Source organism: Cheilinus undulatus, linkage group 13 (assembly GCF_018320785.1).
Source record: "Cheilinus undulatus linkage group 13, ASM1832078v1, whole genome shotgun sequence".
Taxonomy (NCBI): domain Eukaryota; kingdom Metazoa; phylum Chordata; class Actinopteri; order Labriformes; family Labridae; genus Cheilinus; species Cheilinus undulatus.
In genome coordinates, this window is record NC_054877.1 from 31,531,531 (window position 1) to 31,554,146 (window position 22,616).

At 38.9% G+C, this 22,616-nt stretch overlaps 1 protein-coding gene across 1 annotated transcript; it reads right to left on the bottom strand.

Moving 5' to 3' along the window:
- Nucleotides 1-894: 894 nt before the first annotated feature.
- LOC121520135 (regulator of nonsense transcripts 1-like) lies at nt 895-19,853 on the bottom strand. Its single transcript, XM_041803433.1, has 24 exons — nt 19,515-19,853; nt 18,802-18,938; nt 16,310-16,399; nt 15,606-15,773; nt 15,304-15,484; nt 14,398-14,559; nt 14,034-14,118; nt 13,673-13,771; nt 13,180-13,288; nt 12,746-12,905; nt 12,477-12,595; nt 11,288-11,452; nt 10,983-11,097; nt 10,653-10,796; nt 10,253-10,466; nt 9,771-9,888; nt 9,454-9,610; nt 7,199-7,341; nt 6,866-7,040; nt 6,565-6,646; nt 6,280-6,441; nt 5,934-6,190; nt 5,561-5,683; nt 895-3,980 (listed from the first exon to the last, which is right to left on the bottom strand). The coding sequence occupies exons 1-23, from the start codon at nt 19,683-19,685 to the stop codon at nt 5,564-5,566; spliced, it is 3,333 nt and encodes a 1,110-aa protein (XP_041659367.1). The 5' UTR covers nt 19,686-19,853; the 3' UTR covers nt 895-3,980; nt 5,561-5,563.
- Between the last annotated feature and the right edge of the window lie 2,763 nt (nt 19,854-22,616).

Sequence of the window (22,616 nt, forward strand, 5' to 3'; positions counted from 1 at the left end):
TTTGAATCAAGGTTTTCAAATATTTCGACTAAACGTGCTCTTAAACGAGGTAATCTCTGATATTTTAATGTGCAGTAACATCACGAAGCAAGGCAGCTCATAAGGAGGGATAAAGGAGAGTTGTCTAGGGCCCACTGAGGCCAGCAAAATCATGGTCCTTTGTAAAGTCAAGCTATGGTAACTATACAATTTTTACTTGAATAACCACTCTTATCAAGGGAAAACATATTATTATATTCATTTGTTAGTAGCAAATTTGTGTTTTTTAAGGGGCAAAATGCTTTAATAGAGGCAAAGTGGCAGATAGATTAAAAGTGGCACAAATGTGAATAAATAACAGTCCAGTGGAGTTAAAATAGGCAAAAACTGGAGGAAAATGAGGTGAAAAGGGATTTTAAAGTGGCAAAATAACAGAGGTGGCAATAAGTGGAAAGTACCAAAGCTGGTTAAAGTGGCAGAAATGGGGGAAAGGTGGTGAAATTGGATTTTTAAAGTGGCGAAATAACTTAGAAGTGGCAAAAATGGCCAAAAAAGTGATGAAAAAGGGTCAAAATGTTGCAAAAGATGCTGTAATGTAGAAAAATGGACTCAAATGGGCATGATAGTGGCACAAATAGGTGGGAAAAGTGGTTAAAGGAGGCACAAATAATTTCAAGATCATAATCAAATAATAGTTTGGCACACTTTTCTGCTCCAAAATGAAGTGACTGTTAGCCATGCTGCTAGCACCAATGCTACTGATCCAACACAAATGCATTCACACTATCAATAAATCCCAACTTTGGAGGGCCCATTCACTGGGGATGTCATGGGCCCAGCCATGGGGAAGCATGCTTTTAACTGTATTTCAATCCATGTACACAAAGACTAGAAAGATAAAACACAGTCGTAAAGTAAGGCTGAAGAAGCAAAAAGAAGCAAACTTTAATTTTCCAGGATTACCAACAGGAGAATCTTTGTGTAAAGTTTTAAAACATCAATCAGAGGGCAGAAAACAAAACAGTGCAGCCATGAGGCTGAAACTAAAGTTCATTTTCAGTCTGTTTCAAACAGCAAAACAAAAGACAGCACAGCAAAAGTATATCAGAGGAACAAATCCAACTCAGAAACTAACCTTCTAGTCTTTAGACATGCATCTGGGGAAGTGTGTGAGGAAGGTTTAGTGGTAAGTTTTATATTTTCAGACTTAAAATGTGAGGTAATGGGTGCATCTAGCTAATAAAGATGTCACATCTAGAGAACAAACAAATAACCTACTGAGCAGTGAGCAACCTACAGAGAATTCAGACATAAAGAGGGTTTAAATATTAATCTGATGTGGGAAATACAGAAAACCTGGAGCAACAAGGGGAAAAATGAAACTAGGTTAATTGTTCATTGTTGTGGGAACATGAATGCTTGAAATTAGTTATTAGTGATTTGGGATGTAACAATATCTCTCAATACAATTAGAAATCAAAACAAATATTGACAGTTTGAATCAATTTGACTAAATTATGCTTCCCTTGCTTGACGTCAGCTGAAGGAGAATCACTTATCAGTGTAATTATAAGAAGAAGAAAATATGCATCGCATTATTAGTAACTATAAAATCTCAAAATTCAGAAGTATTTCTCACATTCATAAAGTATTTCTCACATGCATAAAGAAAAAATGCATTAGCATTTTATTAACCGGCAAGCTGAAATAGAAAAATCATATTTCATTTATTTACTTCAATCTTGTAAAATTTGGAAAAAATGAAAAAGTCGTGTCAAATTCTTATGGCTCGGTAACATGGTAGGAATCAAAAGCTGAGTGTATTGCTACATCCCCATCATTGAAACAGTTTCAAGAGCACATCCCTAGTGCCTTGTGCCACTGAGTGCTTAAAAGCATGAAAGAAATTAAACAGACTCAACCCAGGCTTATGTCAGTGATGATCATACCGTTTTGTGGGTTGCAGAAAAACAAAGTTGTTGTCAACACATGCAGAGCACTGAAACTAAGACGTTACGTTTACTAATGTTTACCAAATTTTACATCAAGCTAATTATTTTACACTGATAAAACGCACTACTAATTATGACAGCTTCTTTTTTTTATATTCATTCAAGACTTTCGAACAACAAAAGACAAAAAAGGGGAAGCAAAAAAATGTTCTCTTGACTTAACTCTGATCCGACTAAACAGTTCCCCACAATCATCATATCAACAATTTAAAGCTCTAGTGAGGAGCTTTTGGTTTGTGTTGATCTTGGGCTTCCTCTGGAGAAAGCGACACACCTCATCTCTGCTGATTTTTTCAGCTTTTTTTTTTCTTTGTTAATAGAAATCTTATCCTGCTTTCTTTTAACTGATAGGTATCCCTCATGTCTACGGTGGAAAATGTCAAACAGCACATTATTTAGCCCTTCATCTGACACCTACCCTGCAGAAGCATTATCAGCCAAGAAATATAACTTCAAATAATAAGTTGATCTTTATGCGGATGGTTTTATTTGCCTTTGAATGTCACAAAGAGAAAAAAAGTATGAATTTCAGAGTTTTTCTAACGGTTTAAAAACACCCCAAAGGAGCTTTAAATTTGTCTTTATGTCAAATTTAATATTATAACATTATCTGTTATTGGGAATAAGTGGGATTTCCCACATAAAATTATTTCACCAAAGTCAAATACAACTCATTTGTTTTCAGACTGGGCATTGCTGGTTCAGATTTCTGTGTAGTGAGTACTTGTGTCCGATACCACACAGGCATGAAAACTACAGCTCATCATTTCTTCAGAATTCCACAATAAAAATTTCATGTATAGATGTTTTTTAACGTATGTCTGTAGACTAAGGTTGTTGGGATTAGTGCCCTCTTAATTTGGCTTAATTGATGCATTAAGCAATATAAGCACAAGATGATCTGCCTGCTATCTTTAGTGGCTTAAAAGTCACCAGAAAACAACAACTGTTTCATTCAGTTTCAAGCTGGTTATGGTGTTCACTTTCACAACTACAAAAGATACAAGTAGAAGAACAAATACAAACTTGTCTCTCTACATTATGAACTTCAAGTGTATCTCCTCAGATCTGGAGACAAAGATGTTTTTTTATGTTTACATGTTTTTTAAGTCCACCACTTGTTTTTTGCAGACCACCTTGAGAAAGACGGCCAACTACGCCAGCTTACATCACTGAAAACCTCAATGAAAACAGCTTTTATCAAGAAAACTTTCCAACTCAAAGCTGAGAAAGAAAAGTGAATGATCCGTGGCTAAGTTAATCCTCAAATTTCGTTTGAACATTTTGAGGCACAACAACACAAGCACTTCAGAGTTCACTTGAGTAGCCAAACAGTGTTTCACTCTTCTCTCCTGGATGCTTAAATGTGACAAAAAGCAGAGCCTCAATTCAAGCTTTGAGTTTAAAAAAAGTTCCCACATCAACTGCTTAAAGAGTTGCGTCCTCTTTTGTTTTCTCTCTCCCGCTCTCCAAGTCACAGAAGACGTCCTGTTGATTTAGCTTGGAGGACTTTTTGTGTGAGACACCTCTTCTCCATCTTTCTCAGCTTTTGGAGCAAGACTTCCAACCACACAGCCTGGAGGTCCCCGAGGGTTCAGGGACACACAAGGGACAAGGTGACGGTTGTCCCTTCTCCAGAATCTTTTGGACCAGCCACCCTTCCAGACCTGTCCAAGGTCTGGCCTGTCAGACTGCGCTGCTGTGACAACAACAGCTTTTCTCCTTCGCCATGTCTTCGCGTGTGAGCAGCAGTGCCTTCTCTCTCTCTCTCTCGTTTCTTGCTTGTTTCCTGTCCAGCTCTACTCCCTTTTCTTGCTCTCACTCTTGTGATTGGTTGGTTTCTCACGGTCTCTCTCCTGTTACTTTCACACAGTGGTGCTTCGGTTGTAGCAGTGGAAAACGGGTATCCTTGTTTGTTCTTTTTTGTTATTACCCAGATTAAAATACCAATGAACTAAGCTTCACATAGGCCTAGCTCCTTCCAGCAGCCTGCAAGACAAATACAAAAATATACACTCACATTAGTACTTGTTTGACGCCATATTTGCTAGCCTTTTTTTTTTAATATCAAAAGTACTAGTACTTTTCCTTAAAGAAGAAAAGTACACTTGTTCCCTTTCTTGCTGAGAGAGGGACCGACTCCATGAATGCACAAACATTTGAACAGGAAGCTGGATACAGCTGCTAGTTAGTTTAGTGAAGCCCACAGATAAAGTAACAAAATCAACATACTAGCACTAATTTAGCTGATTAATAAAAACACAGGACTACTCAGCAAGAAATTGGGGTTTTACAAGCAACTAAATTCACTGTTGATAAAACACAAATTTAAAATTTAGACTAAAAAAAAAACAAAACAAAACAACTCAGAAAACTTTGAAATTAGGAGTACAGATTGTTTATTTGGGCAGTATCCATTTTTTAATACCTTCAAGCTTTATCCAAATTTTACCAGGGTATACAGTATTACTGCCAGATGATTAAAACCCAGATTATACAAGCATTTGTCAGCGTGCTTGTGCAAGCACAGTGTGCAAATCTACAGGTCCTTCATTTAATCCTGTGACAAAATGCTTCAAGTTTACAGAAAATATGACATTGATTAAAGGGATGCTGCAAGTGAAATACAGTTGAAGCACTGTTTCAACATCTTACAGGCAAGCAGAGTTACATCTGGATCAAATGATCCTCCATCACTTTTTTCCCCTCTCCTTCTCTGCCTATTAGCTCCTATGATCACTAATCCCTCATCCTTATGAGAAAATATGAAAATAATAATCCACAACTATTATCATACAGTATCTACGAATGTGAAGTAATGTTCTGTGGGCTCCTAAGCAGATAAAGATCTACCTTAATTATATTAATTTCCACGTTGTGCATCATTGGCGAGCTCCGTCTTGCCGCAAGTTCACTTTACTGAAAGCTTATTAAAAATTACAGACTATTTTAGAGCCTAAAATAACCAACAAGCACACCTAACTGATGGAAATTTAACAGCTGTTTTGTGGTGTGGAATCATTCTCTCACTATGTACCAACTGTCATGGTCAGACTACTGGCTAGTTTCATGTTGCTGACAGAGAGCTAGGACCGTCTCGTTTTGACTTTAGTAGGTTTTTGACGCTTTTTAAAATGTAAAGAAGCATAATATCTTCCACAAAATATACTTTAAGGTCACATATTATGCAAAATACACTTTTTCAGGCTTTTCTAGCAAAAATATGTGTCCCTGGCCTATTCACACAGAGGCAGTGCTTTCTGCCACCATGGAGCTGTCAACAAAAAAGGAATCTAGCAAAGTAGCTGAGCTCAGCCAAGAAATAGTCTTGTAGGTAACCACTCATTAAACAGCCAAATTATGGATTAAAGCTCACCTATGGACACATCATACCTCATTTGTTTTAAGGTTTCCAGGATGTGGTGTTTAACAGTCTAGTTGACCACTAAAATAAAAGGAAGCTGTACTGTCAGGGCTACTCAGTGACAAAGTACTATCTATTTTTTCATCTAGTTCACTCTGAATGAGCACATAAAAAGGCTGAGCTGGTCCACAGTGGAATTACTTACAGTCTAGTACTGGGACAGTCCAGTTAGACCACCGTGTTGGTAGGCCCGCTCCCCCTGATAGGTGGAATCCTGGGACAGAGCCACATCAATCTGGGACTTGAACTCATCTCCAAGGTAACTGTCCTGTAATGAGAAAAACAAAAACATAAAGAGGTTGGTGCAAAGTATTCCTACATTTATGCCAGGCAGAAATGAAGTAAGTGGAAAAAATGAAGTCTTTACTTTAATTAAAAAGCAGGAGAAACACTTAGAATATACAGTTTGTGTTTACAAGCCCTGAGTACTAACCGTTATGAATAACAGTAACTTTATACACATATATTTATGATGAATAAAAGCTTTGCTCATACTGAATGAGAATGAGTGAGCAGACCTGTGAGAGTTCAGGCTGGGAGAGCCCTGGCTGGCTCATCTGTGACGGCTGGCTCATGTTGATGTAGCCCTGCGTCAGAGGCCCCTGAGAGAACGGCTGGGAGCCTAGGTCCTGGCTGGCCTGGCTGCCGCTCATGTGGCCATGCTGCCCACGCTCTCCTCCACTGTGGTTCCCCATGTTGCCCCGGTTTCTTTGGCGGCCACCCCGAGCCCCACCTCCACCACCGCCTGCCTTTCCTTTCATTCCTCCACCACGACCTGTAAGAAAATAACATGTTTTTACTGCAGCTTAACTGAACATGTCAGTCTCCACACTTGGCATCTATACAAGTTTGTGTCTTTCTCACCTCCTGATGGTCCATTGACCTGTCCCATGTACCCTGGCGGAGGTATGGGGGGCATGACCAGGTTGAAGGGGATGGGGATGTTCATGGATGTCATTGGATTGGGTCCTGTACCAATCATACCGATCTGGTCATGGGTCTGAAAATACATATTAGACGTCCGCCCTATAAAGAAAAGAGTTAGAGATTAATCTTAATATCTCTTTAAATAATGTCAATGTTATTGGGATATAGTAGGGTGAAACTATCTAACGTTTATAAACAATTGTGCTGCTACAAGATCCTCACCATTGCTGCTGCGGTCATAAACAGATCCAGGAATGAGAGCCTCCCTAGCATCATACATGGCTGTGCTCATGAATCGACCACCCTGCAAAACAAAGAGCAAGTAAAGCTATTTTGCGTTTTAAGAACATCCCATATTTCTTGCAAGAAAACTGAAATTTTACCTTGCTTTCTTTAAACTACTTATCCTAAAGAGTAAAACCTAAATCCTTCACATGCCGCAGATGATAACATATTCATGACCCAGTTATAAACTCTAATTTTAGCACCCTGTGTGTAAAACACAGACACACACTGAACTCACAGGGTTGATGGTGTTGACCAGCTTGCGTGGCTTGCTAAATTGCATGAGGCTCTCCCTCAGGTTGTTGAGAGGCCCTTCCACAAGGACCTTCTGCTCCTTGTAGTAGTTCAACAAGTGGTTCCACAGCGGTTGCTTGGACAGGGCCTTTGGGTTTCCCACAATAATCACACCATATCTATAAAGCATTATACAAAATGATTGAAAGTTAAGCTTGACCAACAGCTAATTTCAGTAATGGTGATGACATCAACAGATTAGCAATGACTGACAACAATGATATTGGACATAGGGAGCTGTAGATGCCAAAAGAACAAAAAACCTGAGTAGTTTTACCTGGCCCTGGTGAGCGCCACATTAAGACGTCTGGGATCGTTGAGGAAGCCGATTCCTTGGTGCTCATTGGCCCTCACGCAAGACAGAATGATGAAGTCCTTCTCTCTGCCTTGAAAGGCGTCCACACTGGCTATTTCCACCTCCTGTAGATACAAAAAGAGAACAGCAGTCAGGAATAATTTGTTTGTGCTTGGTTCAAATACATTAAGCCTTAGGTTACATTTTTGGAACAACTTCAAACTTAACTTATGATTAGATTAGCTATGATTAGATCTGAATCCAGCAAAAAACAGTGTTATGTATGCACTGCAAAACAACTGTAGCCAACACATTTTTCATGTTCTTTTTATGAGCTTCTTTTCTAAAATTAGCACAAAAAGTAAGGAAATTTGTGCTTGGCAGATTATTTCTTTGTTGTAGAAAAAATAATCTTAAACCGTTAAAAAGCCTATTTATTTATCTTTTAAATGGTAAGGAACATATATTTGTGGGATGGGCAGCAGGGCGGAGTAATTCGCCAAATATTCTCTGCCAATGCCAAACAGTTTATTTTGCTGCTGTTACTGACTCTTGTTTTGAGCTTCTGGTACCCCAAGGTGACAATCAGGCATCTGACTGTCAGTGCCTGTAGCATGGGTCCTGCTACACTGGTCAGTAGATTCTGCTCCAAAAATACGCATGCCAGGTTTGACTCATCTGGATAGGGCAACTTCAAGCTGATGTTCTGCAAAACCAAGTTGTGGCATTATTTGGAGTGAGCCCTAGTACTGTCTCCAAACTGAAGGTCAAGTTCTATATAATGGGGGATGTCAGAGACAGGCTGCAAAGTGGGCGTCCCAAGAAGACAACACCCAAAGAAGACCGATTCCTGACCCTGTCAGCACTTAGAAACCGTGGACTGTCTTCTACAGATTTGCAGCCAAGGTCTGCAGGACAATGCGGCTGACCAGTCTGCCCAGACAATCCAGAAGAGACTGCACGCAGCCAATCTCCAGTTTCATATGGTGGCCAGGGGGCCTGCCATGACTGTCATTCACCATCAGGCCCATTTGCGCTGGGGTTGACAACATGTGCACTGAACTGAGCATGTTTAGTAATGTAATGTTCAGCAATGAGTTCAGATTCTCCCTATGGCAGGTGGATCGTAGGGTCAAAATGTGGAGAACGCTATGCTGATGCTGCATACTATCTTTTGGTGGAGGCAGTGTGATGGAGTGGGACGGCATCTCCTTCTCTGGAAATTGCCAATATGTCTAGTTTCTTTATACTTCAATCATCCAATCCACCAAACAAGGGTGAATGGCAGAATTAGCTGTTCAGCACTGGCAGAGAAGACTTGGCAAATTTTTCATGGATGCAACCCACATACTCAGCTCTGCTGCTCACAAATACATGTTCATTACAAATGTTGAACTATCTGAGAGAGAAATAAACAGGCTTTCCAACAGTGGAAGATTTATTGCAAAGGAGCATTGTTACAAGAAAGAAATAATCTACCAAACACAAATTTCCTTTCTTTTGTGCTAAGATAAAACAATATTTACCAGAAAAAGTGACATTTGAGGATTTTAATCTATGGCAAGAGATTTAACAAAGGATGACTTGCATTTCAATCTGTCCCCCGCCATTAAAGGATGATCTACAGCAGTCGTTTGGATCACTTTAACAAGTTTTAAAGTGACGATCGGTGTGGGTTAAAAATTGGAAGCTGCTTCCTGAAAATTTTCAAAATGCTCTCACAATAATCAGTCCAAGTTCTAGTGTCTTTCAGACCTCAGTCAGAATTCAGACCTGAAGTGCTGTTCTTGAATATTCACTTTCACACACTTGAACATTCATGGCCATATAGAGCTGAGTACATGTGCTGCAGATCCTGCTTGCATATATCAATAAAAGCAACGCTGTAACACTCATCAGCTGATGGTCTGATTCTGATGCAGCTTTAAGTTATCATAAAATATCCTTCCAACAGCAGATCCTTCGAACAGCTCAGCTGAAAGTCTTATTGGTTTTCAGAATTAATGTTAGTGATACTTTTGCTCTTTTTTGGCTTTTATGGCTTTACTCAGATAGGACAGTGGATAGTCAAAATCTGGAGAGGATGAGAAAGTGGGAAATGACGAGAAAGAAGCTACAGGCCAGATTTGAACCCAGGTTGCACACTCCAAGGTCAACCAATTCTGTAGACAGGGCACACAGGCATTACTATTAGGCTACCAGCACTTCTGTGATACTTTATTAGTTTCTAAGTTTACCTGGTAGAGTTTGGTGTGAAGGGAGCCACTGAACTGCATGTACTGGACCAGGTAGGACCTCTGTCCCTCATAAGGCGTAATGATGCCAATCTGGTCTGGTTTTGCGCCAGCTTTAAGCAGCCTGGTGGTTATTTTCTCCACGTTAGCTGCCTCAGTCCTGCATAGACAAGAGTGGTGATTGAAAATGACATAGAAACAAATGATGCATGTCATATTATCAGATCTGTAAAGTGATGAGATATCTCTAAAAGGTTAACAAGTTTTATGAACATGTGTGAAATAGCGAGTGCTCGACATTTCAATGAAAATGCTGAAACCTGTTGAGATAGGATGTTCCAGAGCTAGCAATTTCCTCTTGGCCTTGAGTGACATAAAAGAACATCGGCTTGTCAGGCTGTGGCCACTGGAAGTCAAAACCTTTCTTCATACGGTCCGCTGCAGAAGAGGCAAACAAGAAGCACTCAGAGCTGGTTCAATATATGGTCAACAAAGTTCAGGTAGAGACAGAACACGTCTTTAACCTCTAATAATACTTTTAAAAAAACAACTTTGATGGACAGGGGGGGAAAAAAAACAAAAAAAATCTACACAATGCACAGCATGCAAGTAGTCTAGCAGCACACCTGTTATGTCTGTGTCATATTTTCTCCATAAATACTACATGTGTTCTGATATTTACACTGTAAAGAAAATATCAGGGATTTGCTTTATGTTGCGCTTATTCTAAAGCTTTATATTTGTGAAAAGTGACCATGCAATATAAAAAACAGTTTTTGCAAAAAGTTTAATCTTGTTTTACCAGCAGTGACTCCGTTCTGCAGAGAGCCCTCGTAGAAGATGTTGGAGGGGAAGGCACTGAGGGCTGGGTGCATGCGGTACTGAACCTGCAGACGGATAGGCCGGATCCCCAAAACCACCAGACGCTCGAACAGGGACTGAGACAGACCAGCTTTAGCTGCCTTCTTACACATCACCACAGGGCCCAGCTGGCAGTGATCACCCACCAGAATCAACTGAAGGAAAAGCAGGAAAAATGAATGAGTGTAGAGACAATAATGGGAAAGACAGCTTTTGTTTAAAAGCTTTGATTTATCCTTGATATGAAGGTTTCCCTATTCCCAGTGCCGTTGAGATAGCTGAGTCTAGATAGTTGATGCTATATACATAGTAAGGTGTGTTTTTACACATAAGGCTTTTACCTGTTTTGCTCCGAGAACTACAGGCACCATGCACTCTGGTTCAGTGGCCTGGGTGCTCTCATCAATCAGGATAGAGCGGAATTGCATCTTAGCCAGACGAGGATCACCCGCACCAACACATGTGCAGCAGATCACGTCAGCATTCTGGGGAAAAAGCAAAGGGACAAATTTCACAAGTTAATGAACAATGAAATACTACTTGCACATCTTCAAGCACTGATGTTTTTAACCAGTACCGTGACAAATACACTACTCAGTGGGCCTACAAACCATTATGTACTTGAACATACTCAGCAGTACTCTGGGTTCAGTAAGACCAGCCCTTCATACCATTAGCAGCTCCCTCTCTGCTGTGCGTCTCAAAGCTCGGTATCGCTTCTCGTCAGAGGAGGACAGCTCTCCGGTCTCATCCTTCAGCTGTTGGAGCTTCTGAAGTTCAGGCATACTGCAGGTACAGATCATTTTAAAACACAGCGGGTGCAGCATTATCCCATCAAACTTCTATTCATTTTCCAAAGACCCATTTTCTAGATTGTTAGTGTATCAAAAACATGCCAACTTATCCTGGAACTCAAAGCTAACCCTGACACCAGCCAAAGTAAGTAATTTTTAAATCAAGGTCTGTTGGGTGTTACCTGTCCATGTTGCGGGTCTGATTGTGCAAAGCCAGGAAGGACACAGGCGAATCAATAGCTTCTCTGCTCTTTGCACACAGCCTCACCACCTTTAGTCCAGTCTGGTGGATCTTCTCTGTCAGCTGGTCGACAGCAATGTTACTGGGAGCACAGACCAGCACCGGCCTGGGAGAACACAAGTTACGATACATTCAAAGGAACCACAAAAGACACTTTAATCCTTCTTTTAGGTTTAAAAACTCACATACAGTTCAGGGGATAAATAGAAAGTCATTTGCACCTCGTGATATATAAAAATTTACTTTTTTGCCATTCAGTAAGTTTCCTTTTCAATTTAAAACAAGTTTTTCCATTTCTGCATCTTTCAGTGGTTAAGTCAATGTCACAAACTTTTAATCTACTTAGCTGTCAAAAAAGCTGGTCAGGAGGTCATCTGGCCTTGGTTTAAAACAGTAAAAAAATCTAAACAAAACTGTTTGAAATACCAAAACTGGAATTTCATAATGTGTCAAAAAAAGGAAGACTATTCATGGTTAACTACAGAAATCCTGAGATTAATTATGATTAAACATTCTGTTTGACAGTCATAATTTTAATACATATTATGTTTAATAAAATACTAATGAAGGGTTTTCAGGAAGTCATTTTTACATGGATATATTAGTAAGAAAAGAATATTGTCAACACCTGTTTTGATACCATCCCAACAAATGAAGATAGCCCTTGGCACCACATATTGGATTGTTTCTTGTTTTTTAATTACCAAAAAAAAACTGCAGACAAACTCTTGCACTGTCTTGGTTAGAAAAATACATTGGCAACATTTTGTCCAGCATATTTGTGGAATCTAGGTTGTGCCATCTCTTTTGCATCAAGCAGATTTTGGTTAAAAACATGATCTAAAGTTTCTTTAAAGCTTTAATACTCTCAATACCAATGATCAGTAAAAAACAGAGATTTTACAGTAAAAAAAACCTGATGATACCAAGTATCAAAAGTACAAAAAATCTGAAAGGCTTATACTAATCAATTGAAAAAATAATAGAAAAATATTAACAACATCAGTAAAGGTTTAACCACAGCTTAAATGCAACTTCAATAACCTGATTTATTATTACAAAAGCACAGGTGGGTTTATACAAATACAGACAGGGTAATGAAGATGTAAAACATTAATCATGCATCTTACCCATTGCCCTGGCGAGCCAGATGATAGACAATGGTGGCAGAGGTCACAGTTTTCCCTGTGCCAGGAGGACCCTGGATCAGACTGAGAGGACGCTGCAGCACCGTCTTCACAGCATACACCTATATGACAAAAAAACAGAAAAAAAATCTCTGTATATACATAAGACTCAAATGAGATCTTACGATAGCACCTTAAACATGTCACCAAGCAAAAAAGCATTCCTGTTGAGAAAAGTTGCATCAAAGGTTCAAGCGGAAGTTTTAGTTAACCTGGGAGTGGTTCAGGTCAGGCAGGCCCTGAGCTGTAAAGCGTTTGGGCAGCTGGCACTTGATGACAACATCTTCGACCTCGTGTCCAAGCAGTTTGTGGTAGATGTAACCAGACACTGAAGTCTCATCGACAGCAAAGGTCTTAAGGGCGCTCTGCATTCTGAAAAATGACACAAAGGGAATATTGACAGAAGGTCCTAGACATGATCTAAAAAGGCAAAAAATGTGGGTCACTAGTTAAGCACAGTAGTTAAATGTACAGTCCTAGGTACAGATACTAAAATCCTCACAGCAGCTTTGCTTGCTGGTTACAACATGTCACCCCGAACTACCTCATCCCTGATTTCTAACTTTAACCACCACCCTATCCTCTAAACAAAGGCAGAAAAAGCAGAAAAAAACTGTGGGAAGTATGGTTTTTTTTCAGTGAATACCTGTCGAAGGAGGTGGATTTCCAAACAAAATCAACCTGGAAGTTGTGAGGGATTTCCACTGGAGCCCCAGCACTGCTCCTCAGCTCTATGGCGATTTCATCACCATAGTCTGGTACAGTAGGTTAAGGAAGACGAAGAAGCTTTGAACAAAATTTGAACTTTATCAGAATCATCAGTAATGTCAGGGCAAAATTTTGAAAATTCTTAAATATATTACCAATAATGCATTTAAAATAGCACTCTCAAGATATGCAGCCTTATGTTTTATTACTGAACAACTGTAGAAACTATTTTCAAAAACACCAAGAAACTTTAAAAATCCAGGTACACAGATGTTGTTGTAGTTCCTTACAGCTGCCACTAGAGGTTAGTAAAGATTCATTTTGCTGACAAGTCTGGGTTAGGGTTAGGGTAATCCTAACCCTTACCTTTTACAAATTATTTAGGTAGAATATATTATCTTGTGTTGCAGACAGCGCAGTGATAAGGATACTATCAGGGACTTTGATGACATGTCCAATGCCTTTCCATGGAGGGGCCAGGTCTCCTTTGTACCTCAGGCAAATTTCATCTCCCTGCATCAGTCGCATGTCTGGAGGAAAGCAGGAAAGATAGACAGCATATTAATGAAGCATATTACAAGAGCCACCACTAAAACTTAAGCCACATAAAAAAAATGTTCCATCGAAAAGAAACACAAAAAGCAACAGAGAATGTAGAGATATTCTGACACTTGTAGTCAAAACATTCCTCTCATTAAGAGCACTGTTATAATGGCAAGAAAAATCTCTCTCACAGAGAAAGCACTGAAATGATAATAATAATCCAACTGAAGAAAATCAAAGAGTAAATACCTGAGTCTGTCTTGGGAAGAGTAAAGTAAGCAATCCTCTTTTTATTCAGCCCCAGGTCCCATCTGACTGTAATATTGTCTTGAGTCTGTTTGAAAGCAACATAAAAAGATTAAAAGACAGCTGTAGAAAAAAAAAAATCAACTTTATATGTACATCTACACTTATAATTCAAACGCCAAATCTCACACAGTCAAACATGACTTTAGAGTGAAGACGCTACTTTTCCAGAATAAAATGTTAAATTAAAATTACACAAGTAACTGGGAATAAATTATTACATAAAACAAAAATGCCTGACTAAATATTTAGACAACCTCGTTTGCTGCAACACAAGGCCATTGTTTATCCATATTTATTTCTTTACCTGGGACTCTTTGAGTTTCTTATCATAGTCAGCCTCCAGCTTCACCAAGGGACCAAATATATTCTGGTACTGGTAAGCATCCTCGTAGCGAAGCAGCACATGTTGGGGCTCCTCATCCACACCAGGTTTCTCCAGGTCCTCCAGAGTCGCAGTGGGATTTTCCTACAGGGAGAAACACAGATACATTCACCCTTACAATCACACAGTAGGATGGGATACATTTGAAATATAGACAGAAATGACAAAAAAAGAAATTAACATGAGATACTGTTGCCCTTATAAAAAGTGTAAGCACTCCTCTAAGAAATTCTCTATTCAAATCATGACCTGCTGATGGGTTGTAAAACCTACCACATGGCTCTCAGCTGTCACTGCAACCAAAACAGCACAGACTTCATCACACCCACAGCCAGGTTAGAGACACCACTCATGCCACCTACTCTAACATGCCAACCCTATTAAACTCCACAATCAACATTGTAGACTGATTTGGGTTGGTAGTTTTGATTTATTGGCTTAGATCTCAAACTTGGAGGAACTCAAGTACTATCATTAATAAACAGGTAACAGGTTTCCTTTTCCTCTTCCACAACAAGTGAAAATCTCTACTACAAATGTTATGAGAGCACAGTGACAAATAAATGCACAAAATGACTGCTTGGTAGAAAAAAATACAGCCTTGTGCACAACTAGTACCTGAAACAACCTGAAACACAGGTCTGAATCAAGAAATGAAACTAAAACTGAAAAGATAAAGGAGCCAAGCAAAGACAACAAAGCTATTCACTCACTGTATAAATGTGTCTGGTTAGCTATTAAAGATAAGCCATGCCCTTCCTTCAATTCCAGTTCTGTTGGTTTTGAATATTTACATAGTACAATGATAGGTGTGTGCATGGACGCTACCTTCCAGAGCTCCTCCAGCTTGTTGATCTGTTGGGCGGTGATCTGACGAGCACGGAGTTGCTCCTGCTCTGATGGGATCTTGACAAGCCAGGACAGGAAGCAGCGGTCCTGGATGAGTGGCTGCCACTGTGAGCTGTCCCAGTTGATGTCCTTCAGGCTGCTCTGGCTGGCACATGGCTGCCTGTGTTACAACCAAACACAAACATGGCCAAAAATAACCAACAGATCCAGTATTCCCTATGATTTGTCCGCCTCAGCGGGACAGTCAGACAGCAAAGTCAGCTCCATCTCCATCCTCTTACCTGCACAGCAACACCACTACTGAGTCAGCTTTAGCAGGGATAAAGCCCAGGAGGAAGACGTTGCGACAGCCACAGTTGTAGCACTCAAGAACTGTTTCCCCCAGGGGACCATCTTTATGCAGGGTCACCTCCTTGGACTTTGCTCGCACCAGGTGGTTCACTATATGGCTGAACGTGAAGAGAATGACATTTGACGCACCAGAGGGACTTCAGTTCAACATGAATACAAAAGAGTTCAACAAAAATATACTGAGGATGCATCAGGAAATGATTAAAACAGCTTTAAAAACAGGGTGCAAAATTTCATGTATTATTATTATAGTACACAAAAGTAAACATTAGGACGAATTTCAACATTTCTTGTATTTGTGAAATACATGATAATTTGTCAGTGTTTGGGGATTTACTTGGGTGTCAAATTACTTTTTCAAATTACTATTTCCTGGATAACTTCATTTTGTTGTTCACAGCCCTTGAATATCACTGATGATTATTCTACTTTATCAATCTTTTAACTCCTAGCCAAACAATGTCCATATGACAAAGGCTTCTGAGCATTACTAATGATCTTTGATACAGGCATTTTAAGTTAATCCTTTGCTACTGTGATATTGAACCAGTTTAATGATTCTCTCTGAGTTCACTTAGCTCACTGCATTAACTCAGTGGGTCAATAAAAAAGCTGTTAAGTCGCAGCATCCTACCTGCCGGAAGTGTTTCCACGGCCGTTACAGAACCACTTCTTGCTGGTGTTGCAGTAAACCACACAAGCTGGGTCATGAATGCCACAGTAACTATAAATGAACAAAGTCATAATGGAAAAATTAACACAGAACATTAGAGTTAAAAGCATGGACCTCCATCACATCCTTTTAATATGTCATTGCCTCTAACAGCACAAGTGCATTTTTAAACACATAACATCTCGACAGAAAATCTACCGCAATAATGTGTGCACAATAAGTGTTTATTTCCCAAGAATATAGACGAGTGACTCACTCACAGTTAAGTCTGTCTAAAAAAAAATCCCTATACTTATTAATTTTAGCTTAAATGGATATGTATGGACTCTGCAAAGGTTTAGACTGCGGCCACAGAACCTCACTACCATTTTCCTGTTGGTGGACAAGTATTTCAAAATATTATTTCATTGTCGGTAACATCATGCATCTCTTCTGAGGTAGACTGCAGGATGATGTCATGAATCTGTCAAGGTAATAAATTGCACTTAAAAATAGCGGTCTGTCAAACAAATGTGAACATAGATTGTCAGTTGGTCTGTGCATCAGCATTTATGCCAGAAGTTAAATAATAAGCGAGGTATGTGCTGAAACTGCACTGCAACTCTTGAAAAGAATTAATTTAGCAAGTTTGTCATATTCATTATCCAGATTTAAAAAACAGTACCCCCTATTCAATTGGCATAATTTAGTAAATTAAATAAATATTTTACAGAATGTGTAAAGAAATGTATGTTTGAAATATAGATATCCACCTAACAAAGCAAGCTTTGGTGGGGGTCTGAGGTAAATATGAATTATTAAGGCATTTCAGAAACTCAGGATTAGTCAGCTCCTGATTTGTTTCTTCAGAAAAGTGCATATCCAGACCAATGAAAGTTTTAATCAGGGATGCACAATACTGTCGGTATGATATTGGCATTAGCAGATAGCCGGCCCAGGTTCAGGTCCAACCTATAGCTCCTTTCCCACTTGTCTTTCACCCACTTTCTCATCCCTGTTTTCAACTCTATCCACCGTCCTCGTCTGTAAATACAGGCATAAAATGCCTAAAAATGTATCTTTACAACCGATATTTTGGCTATAAAAATCTGCCTATATCAGCTGTAAATATTGTCTGTACAAACAAATAAGTTAGTGGAATTTTAGGCTGGATCAAGTCTTTTTTAGTCATTCTCATTCCTCTTTACATTTTAAAGTGTATTTTAAGGACTGAAATGTTTTAATCTATTTATCCTCAAACTTTAAATTGTGTGTTTTAAACAAACATTTTAGGTCTGAACTACATTCAGGTATTGGTATCAGTCTCAACTTAAATTATCTTGTAAATATTGGAAATCAGCAAAAAATCCAATATCCTGCATCTCTAGTTTTAATCAAAACCTACTTGTTCAAGCAATACCAACTTCATAATGCACCTAAGTCGATCAAACAGTAAAAAATCTATCTGCATGGATAAAATGTGAAAATAGACACTGAAGATTTTTAGAACATTCTTTTATAAAACTGTTGGCAAGAGAGATAAGGATGACACATTGTTAAAACAATTGAGGCCATAATATCTGTCAAAAAAAAAAACTCATAGGAAAGATTCAAAAACACCCGGACTCTTGCTGAACTGCTGAAATACGCATTTAAAATAATAAAGACAAACTTGTCTTCTTCATTTCTACAGCTTAATAACTAAGACTGTCGGGGATGAAAGGCAACTGCACTTTTTGGCCCAGCTTAGCTTGTGAACTCACAGCTGACAGCCAGCTTCTTAGTTAGACAGCATCACTACTTGCAAAAACAAGTAATCATTCATTTTTTGCATTAGACATGACACAAAAAGGTCAGATAATTTGGTGTACAGATGTCTGTGCAGAAGTACAGCATGTGTTGTCCAGAAGTGGCAGTAAACCACTGAAGTTAGGTCTACCAATCTTATCACTTAACTCTCTTTAGACACACTATCATTGACTATCATCTCATTGCACTGTTTATCTCCATCTGGTGTAATGTTCTAGCAAAAAAGTGTCCCTGCTGCTTTAGTTTTGCTTTTTTACCTCCCATATAATGCTTAATTTCATTTGTTGATTTATGTTTCTTTTATTCTTGTTGTTTTATGAAAAGTACCTTGTAAACAAGTGGTTAAAATTGACTGAAATGAGCATAACAGATATCAGCTACAGGGAATTTGCAGAAAAAAATGTCTCATTTTTATTGAATCAGAACAGTTTATGTCATGGCACTAGAAAAATATAATTACTTTAATTTATTAGTGTTTACACCAGTTACACTTTGAATTATGAATGTTTTTAGATCGTATCATTAAAAAACAAATAAAAAGGGGTAACGAATACCACAGAAAGCCCTTAAAGGGATAAATAAAAATAAGTCATAAAAAAAAGTCATCTGTTTGAAACTAAATCTGTGGACCACAGTGGCATCACAACATTAATCTGGTCATGTACCTGCAGGCATGTATAGGTAGATCCTTGGTGTAGTAGGTGTCTTCTTCATCCTCCTCAAAGTTTAACTCTGCCAGCAGCTGACTGGCTTTCACCACAGGATCATCTCCGTTCTGTAGCAGACCGTCAGGGCCATTTACCTGAAGAAACGGGTAAATACAGTAGGTTTAATAACTGAAAATAAAAGTCAAAATAATGTAGCACTGAATGATCCCAAATAATGAATTCAAAGTACAAAAACTGGACAGATGATAAGCAATCCATCAATGCTGGTGCAAGTTGCTTGATAAATAACGCAAATATACGGTTTGTTTACAGCTACATCACACTGTATCTAAGTAACTGTATCATCTGAACATTATGAATGTTGTCAGAACATATAAGCACCTAAACGTATAAATAGGGGCCTTTGCGGCTGGTCAGCCACACGGACAAATCCCTTTCAGTCTTGTTTTGAATGGCAATAAAGTCCTGCATTGACATGCTAGCTGTGTCAGCAGGCTAACTGAGCTGTCAGCTAGCTAACGTCGAAAGCTAGTTAGCTAGCATGCTAGCCAATTAGCGGAGATAGAGCATGGTAACGGATGGTAGGCGTCATCATGCTAACCCGGGGGTAGCCTGTGGTGTTGTTAGCTATCGACAGCTAGCTAATTCACATTATGTCAACACAGCAGAAGATATTTTGACACTGAGCTGTCTCAAATAGGCACACACACCTGGTGTTCCAGCTGGCTCTGGGTTTGGCCTTGAGTCTGGGTCTGGCTCGGCAGGGTGAAATCGGTAAAGTCGTACTCGGAGCCCTGGGTGTCCGCTCCCAGCAGCTCGGTTTCCTCCGTGTCGAGGAACGTTAGAGTCTGTGAGCTCGGCCCGTACGCCTCCACACTCATGATTTTACCTTATTCGTATCCCTTCTGATCTGTTGAGACGTACACTCCACGAACTGTTGCTTTTCAGATGAAATAAATAAATAACGGCGACAGCGTATTGATGACAAAATGACAAACACTGGCGGTGAGAGGGAGATAGAAATATCCTCGACTATGGCTGCATTCCGTTTATCTTCTACCCCCAGCTCGTTTCCTCTGCTACTCACTGCCACTTGTCTCCTACAGGAAGTTACTCCTAGGGAACGAAGGAAGGAAAGGAGTCAAGGAGACATGTGAACTGAATTAAAGTACGAAACTTAGTTTCATGTAGCCTTATCAAAACTCACAGAGGTTTATTATGTAAACAATGTCGTATTGTAAGGCAAGATTCCTTTTTTTCTTTTAATTTTCCTAATCTATGACAAATGAGTTTGCAACAAAATATGTAATCTTTTTTTTACCTGGATGATAAAACAAATAATGTTTTTTATTTTTTAGAATTCATGCTGTAATACAGTATAACATTGAAAATAGAATTAACTGTTGTTTTTGTTGGGTTGTTGTTGTTGTTGTTGTTGTTGTTGTTTTGTACTGTTAACGATGTGGATGGGCACATTGAACCAAGCCATTTGGAAAGTAATGTCAAACAGCATAACTAAGCCATGATGTGCAAATGTCAGGATGTCAAAAGACAAAGTAAAAGAAACTGAGACAAATTCAATGGAAAAGTTATTATATAATTGCGACAAGTATAAAATATTGGTTAAATGGAAAAAAATGGGAATAAATAAAAGTGGTGAAAGGCTTTGAAAAAGTGATGAAAATTGGTCAAAAAGCCAAAAAGATGGGTGAAAACTGGCAAAAAAAAACTGGTTCAAATGGCTGAAAGAGATTAAAAGAGGTAAATATGGACAGAAAAGTGGTAAACATTGGATAAAAGTGGTAAAAAAAAAAAGTGGTCAATAAGTTTTAAGTTAATATGTAAGAAGGGCGTAAAATGTAAAAGTAAACTAAATTAAAAGAGGCAAAAATGGGTGATTAATGGCATAAAAGTGGAAAATTGTTCAAAAATAGGTGAAAATGTGTTGAAAAGTGGTGAAAAAGAGGTTAAAATATTTTCAACATTATAACCCAATAAAAGCTTGACACACTTTTCAGCTCCAAAATGCAGTAATGGTTAGAAAGGTTGCAAGCACCATTACTACTGATTACTACATTTTTGATTGGCCCGCAGCAAATTCAAGAGGTAAAATGATACATGGCCCACATTAAAACGTGAAGCTTTTGCTTGAATGTACTGTACTTCTTGTTTTCAGCACAAGGCAGTGCTACCATGTTAAATCTGTAAACAAAAATTTTGACGAAGAAGAAGATATTTTGGTGAATAACATCCTGATGGGTTATCACAGCAAATAGCAGCAGTAATGACTTTTCAGGGGTAGAGCCAGTGGTAGCGAGGGCTAAATGGGCCCCCTGAAATCTGACTGGCTCCCCAAAATCCTAAAAAATTACTATCCATTTGCCCTGTCAGTCTTTACCTAGCCATTAAGCCATACTCAATCGTTAAGCGTGTATTAACTTACATTGAATTAGTCTTACTAACTTTAAAATCCTCATGGCTAGGAATATGAAAGTGGTCCCACTATCCTTATATATTTCTGTATGTGGCCCTCTGTGAAAAAGTTTGGACACCCCTGACCTACAGTATAGAAAGTCAGCAACACTGTTGTTGGGGTAGACCAACCTTTTTCTAACCTTGCAAAGCAGATGGATACACCCGTTTCTGGCACAAATCCATCTGGCGTTCAGGTTAACCTTTTTCAACATCCTCAGGAGAAACAGTCACTATAGAAAAAGTTGTCTACAATCCAATATACAATAGCTTAACAATATGTATGATGTTTACCAATCAGGATTCAGAGTCAATCACAGTACTTAAACTGCACTGGTCAAATTTATAAGTGATCTAAACTCAACAATGATTCAAACAAACTCAATCCTGGTATTGTTTGATTTAAATTCTGCCTTTGACACAGCTGATCACAACATATTACAACATAGACTTTAAAAAACATTGGCCTATCCAGATCCGTCATTCTGTGGTTCAAATCATATCTGCAGGGGAAAAAAACATTCTCAGTTTCACTCGGCAACTTCTCTTCTGAAAATTTCAGCAGGGTTGTGGGGTACCACAAGGGTCAGTTCTCAGGCCAATGTTTGCACTTCAATCAAACACTACTTCTCACAACATTCATATGCGGCTGATACACTGCTTTATGTCATAATTATGCAAATTGTTTAATTTATTGCTTTAATTTTTTTATCCTCTGTGAAGAACATTGCATTTATATATGCATGAGATGTGCTGTACAAATAAAACAGAGTTGAAATGAATTGTGCTTTTGTCATAAGGACTGTGGTGCTGATAGTCAGCCTAAGTTGTCTTTAGTGGAAGCTTTGTAGAACATAAAACTGCTCATTTCTCCATCCAGTTGCCATGCATTGAGAGTGTAGTATGATTCTAATTCTGGGAAGTCCTCCAAAGGTTTTTATTGGCTCTTTGGTATTTATGGTGTTCAGATGTAGGTTGGAGCACCAGGGTGCCTCATCCTTATCAGATGAGCCCAATACAGTCATTTCATCTAGAAGCTTCACAGTGGTGTTTGAAGTGAATGTAGGGATACAATTGTGTTTAAAGAGAGCATTAAAAGATGGGTCCTATACAGCTTTGTGGTGTTTGAGTATTGTCAGTTATAAAGGGAGACAGACAGGGACCGTGTGCCCCACCTGTGCAGTAGTAGTGTTCAGGGTTTACTGTCTTAGTTACATAATGATCAGCTCAATCTGTCCTGCTCAGATCTGTCAGGTCAGAACAAGTTCAGCAGGTCTGTTGAACCATGATTTATTTATTTCACAGTGTTACCGTAACTCATCCTGCCCTCTAGGAATGTA